The 4,256-nt window shown below is 41.3% G+C and overlaps 1 protein-coding gene across 6 annotated transcripts in view; it reads left to right on the top strand.

Annotated features, from left to right (window-relative positions):
- Nucleotides 1-4,256, top strand: part of ATAD2B (ATPase family, AAA domain containing 2B) — a 103,165-nt gene that overhangs the window by 64,365 nt on the left and 34,544 nt on the right. For all 6 annotated transcript variants that reach the window (XM_006767538.2, XM_015566396.1, XM_015566395.1 and 3 more), the window contains one exon: nucleotides 1,624-1,759. In XM_006767538.2, coding sequence (XP_006767601.1) covers nucleotides 1,624-1,759 — 136 coding nt within the window. The remainder of the gene's footprint in view (nucleotides 1-1,623; nucleotides 1,760-4,256) is intronic.

The following is a 4,256-nucleotide window of genomic DNA, read 5'->3' on the forward strand; positions in this document are numbered from 1 at the left end:
ATTTTGTCTAATGCCTCTTGACTCTTACAGGGTCTCCTCTATGTTTCTCTACCTTTATGATATCAGAATGCTTTCTTTTGAGACTCTTTAAGATCTTGATAGCAGGAAGTAAGCCTATTTTCTTCAAGTTTATATCTGCAGTGTCTGGCACATAAAGATATTCAGTGGTAAATATACACACCAGAACTTCTGAATAAGGGCCAGCAAAGCAAAGACCAAAGGGTTGGAGGGAATTGCACAGGAAACTAGTCTAAAAAAAATACTAGAAGGATACAAAGTGAAATTTTATAAACTCTTAAAGGATTTGGCTTTGGGTTGAGGTAAATAAATTCCTTTCAAATTTTGAATTCTAGTTTCTACTTTTCATTGATTATTTCTTCTCTATCTTAGAATTTTAGAGCTAGAAAAGTCCTTTATACATTATGTCATCTAGTCTTCTCTATCTATTCATTTTGTGACCTTAAGCTAGTTACTTAATCCTTTACAAGCCCAAGTTTTATCTTTTAAATGAGGGATGCTTTCATACCTCATTGTTATAAAGATTGAAATAATATTTATGAAGTTCATAGTCTTCAATTTATTAAGTGGTTAGACATAACAAATTGAATGGATTGTCTAAAGCTTACCACAAATATATGGCTACATTTGGGCTAAAATCTGATGCCTTGAATTTTAATCCAGTATGCCCATACTGTCATGGTTGGTACTTTCTCATATTAGTTACTGCTTCCCTTTTTAATTATACTTCCCAGTTTGATGTGGGTTGGGGAACAGAAGAACGAGCTTAACTCATTGAGTACATGCGTGTGCATTACTGTGTGCCAGGCCCTGTGGTAAGGTATAGAAAAACAGATGACTAAGAAATGGTCTGTTCTTAGGGAGTTTGGTGTCTAAAAGTAGAAATAGACCTTTTAGAAAAACATATAAGTTAAGTGTGCAGTCAAATGTGGATGACATAAAGAAGATTTTAAAAGCATACCTTGCAAGGGGGATGGTTGGGATTAAAGTCTTTATAGAGCAGATGAACACAGGAGAGGTATAGATAATGCAGCCGGAAGAAACTGACTTACTAATTTTGCTTGGGAGTTTTGCATGGAAGATGGTGCCATTGTGGAGCATTCTGTAAAGAGACTGATGTATAGTTCATCTGCAGTGATACCAGGATTCTAGATGATACAGTGAAATAGAGTCGGTATGGAAAGAAGCCAGAGAAGAGGAAGTGCAGAGAAACAGTGGAAGAGCAAACAGTGTTGGCCACTTGCCAGCTGTCTGTTGTAGGTGCTAGGTAATTACTTGTCAGCTCCTATGCAAAAAGCCCTCTGTGATTGTTGCCATCTGACTGTTACATTCAACTATCCTTTTTACTATTATCCTCAGACTCTTCCAGCTATAGTATAATTTATTAATGACTTGGGAAACTAAATCATCCTTCCATTCTTGTTTAGTCCATGAGGTTGAACTTTTCAATAGTATAGCCTGGGACTAGGTTAATTCTAACCCCACGCGAATCTTAAATGAAGATTGCAAATGGTACTAGAAATTGAAGAAATTGTAATTGGATATAATATGTAAGCTTTTCATTCTCTATATATTTAATATTTTTTTGTGTGTGTTTGTTTATAGGTTAAATGTATCTTTAGAATACAGTATGAAGAGGTCTTGTATATTCAGAGGCCTACTGAAGAAGACAGAAGAAAATTTTTCCAAGAATTGATTCTTAATCAGGCATCAGTAGCTCCACCACGAAGGAAACACACTGGTAAAGTTCCTAAATCCTTTAGGAAAATGGGTGTGGGGAGTGGAGTTAAGAGATGGCTTTTCTTGGAGTCATTTTTCAAAAATCCATTTCTTTGTGGAAGTGAAGATAGTTTTCAGGTTCTATTTATCTTTAGATGGACTTACATAGAAGTGGCATTGTGTTTGCCTTATTTCAGATTGAGAAGTACAGCCTCATTGATAAAGCTTTACTAATAGATGACAGTTACTGAAGTGTTCTCCTTATCACTTTAATCCAGATGCTCTTGGTAGATTTCACATTCTGAGGCTCAAAAAATCAAAGAAAAAAACTCTGGTTCTGTTCTGTTTTAGTCACTGTAAGTACTGAGGACTCAGACTGTCAGTTTGTGAAACACCAGGTGTTGTGCTGATTACTTTGAGGGCCAGTAGCTGATTGGAACATTTGCCTTTTCTGGTTTATTTTATTTATTGATTAAATTTTCAAATATTTATTGAGCACCTATTATATTAGACTAGAGGCCTGATGCATGAAATTTGTGCAAGAGTAGGCCTTCCTTCCCCTGGCTGCCAGGCACCGGCTTCCCTCTGGCATGCGGGACCCGGGCTTCCCTTGTAGCCCCGGCTTTGTCCAGAAGGACGTCTGGTCTAATTAGCATATTATGCTTTTATTATTATAGGTATCTTATGCAACTAGGCACTTGGAAATCTATCATGGCTTTGTTTTGAGGATTAGAGTTTTCTTAGATTTGGGCTCAGAGCATTAAGAGGGGCCTCAAAATTTGTCAGATTTCAGTCCCCTGCCTTAAATAAGGACTACATTCCAAGTCATTCAAAAGAGTTTTTTTTCCTAGTCTTAAAGATAATAATCCTTAATTGTTCAGCCTCTTCTGGAAAATAATAATCCTGTTAGTTAAAAAAAAAAAAATCTAAGCCTCTTTCCCCTGGTTCTTTTTAAAAAATCTTTATTGTTGAGATTATTATAGATGTCTCTCATTTTCCCACCATGCCCCCCCTTCCAACCTGGTTCCCACCCCACCCCAGGCCTGTACCACCCTATTGTTTGTGTCCATAGGTAATGCATATAAACATATAAGATCTTTGTTTAATTTCTTCCCATCCCCCTTCCCTCTGAGAATCATCAGTCTGTTCCATTTCCATGCCTCTGATTCTATTTTATTCACCAGTTTATTCTGTTCATTAGATTTCTTATTCGTTTATTTTGATTTTTAGATTCAATTGTTGATAGGTATTTATTTGTTGCCATTTTGTTCTTATTTTGGGGGGGGTCTGGTGTGGGGTTGGAACCCCTTGCTTCTCCAGGCGGTCTCCGTAGAGACAATCTCCCTCCCAATTAAAAAAGTGGCTCACGTGGGTGCCAGCCCAGCCCATTCTGCGCCTCTGCACCTCCTACCAGTCTCAGTATGCTTTCTTCTTTACTTCTCTAGTTGTAGGACTTCCATTCAGCCAGCTTTCCCACAGTTCTAGATGATGGTTGTTGTGTATTTTAGTTATAATTTTGATGTGGTTGTGGGAGGTGGCGAGTACAGGCATATACCTACGCCGCCATCTCCCCTTGTTCTTTTATGTTGCTTGTTGCTGTTCTTGTAGGATATTAAATACATCTCCCACCCCTGCCAAGTGTTTGCTTTTCCATATTCATTCTACTTCTTTGTTTTTAAATGGTTATGTCATCTAACACATTATAATGTTATAGAGGCCTGGTGCATGGATTCGTGCACCGGTGGCGTCCCTCAGCCTGGCCTGTGGGGATCAGGCCTAAACCAACTCTCCGACATCCCCTGAGGGGTCCCAGATGGCGAGAGGGCGAAGGCCAGGCCGAGGAACCCCACTGGTACACGACTGGGGTCCAGGAAAGACCGCAGAAGGGCTCCAGGGCATGTCCGGCCCATCTCACCCAGCCCTGATTGGCTAGACCCCAGTTGCAAGCTAACCTACTGGTTGAGAATCTGCCTCCTCGTGGTCAGTGCGCATCATAGTGACTGGTTGAATGCTCGAATGAATGGTTGGATACTTAGCATATTAGGTTTTTATTATATAGGACTAGAGCCCAGTGCACAAAAATTTGTGCACTCGGTGGGGTGGGGGGGGTCCCTCAGCCCGGCCTGTGCCCTTTCGCAGTCTGGTACCCCTCAGGGGATGACCACCTTCTGGCTTAGGCCTGCTCCCGGGGGATTTGGCCTAAGCTGGCAATCAGACATCCCTCTAGCAGCCCAGCAGCCCTTGGGGGATGTCCACTTGCCAGCGGGGAGCAGACCTAAGCTGCAGTTGGACATCCTTAGTGCTGCTGAGGAGGCAGGAGAGGCTTCCACCACCACCGCTGTACTGGCAGCCATCAGTCTGGCTTGTGGCTGAGCAGTGCTCTCCCATGTGGGAGCTCGCTGACCACCAGAGGGCAGCTCCTGCATTAAGCATCTAGCTCCCTGGTGGTCAGTGTGTGTCATAGTGACCAGTCATTCCCAGTCTTTCTGCTGTTAGGGTCAGTTTGCATATTACCCTTT

Source organism: Myotis davidii, unplaced genomic scaffold (genome assembly GCF_000327345.1).
Source record: "Myotis davidii unplaced genomic scaffold, ASM32734v1 scaffold238, whole genome shotgun sequence".
Classification (NCBI taxonomy): Eukaryota; Metazoa; Chordata; class Mammalia; order Chiroptera; family Vespertilionidae; genus Myotis; species Myotis davidii.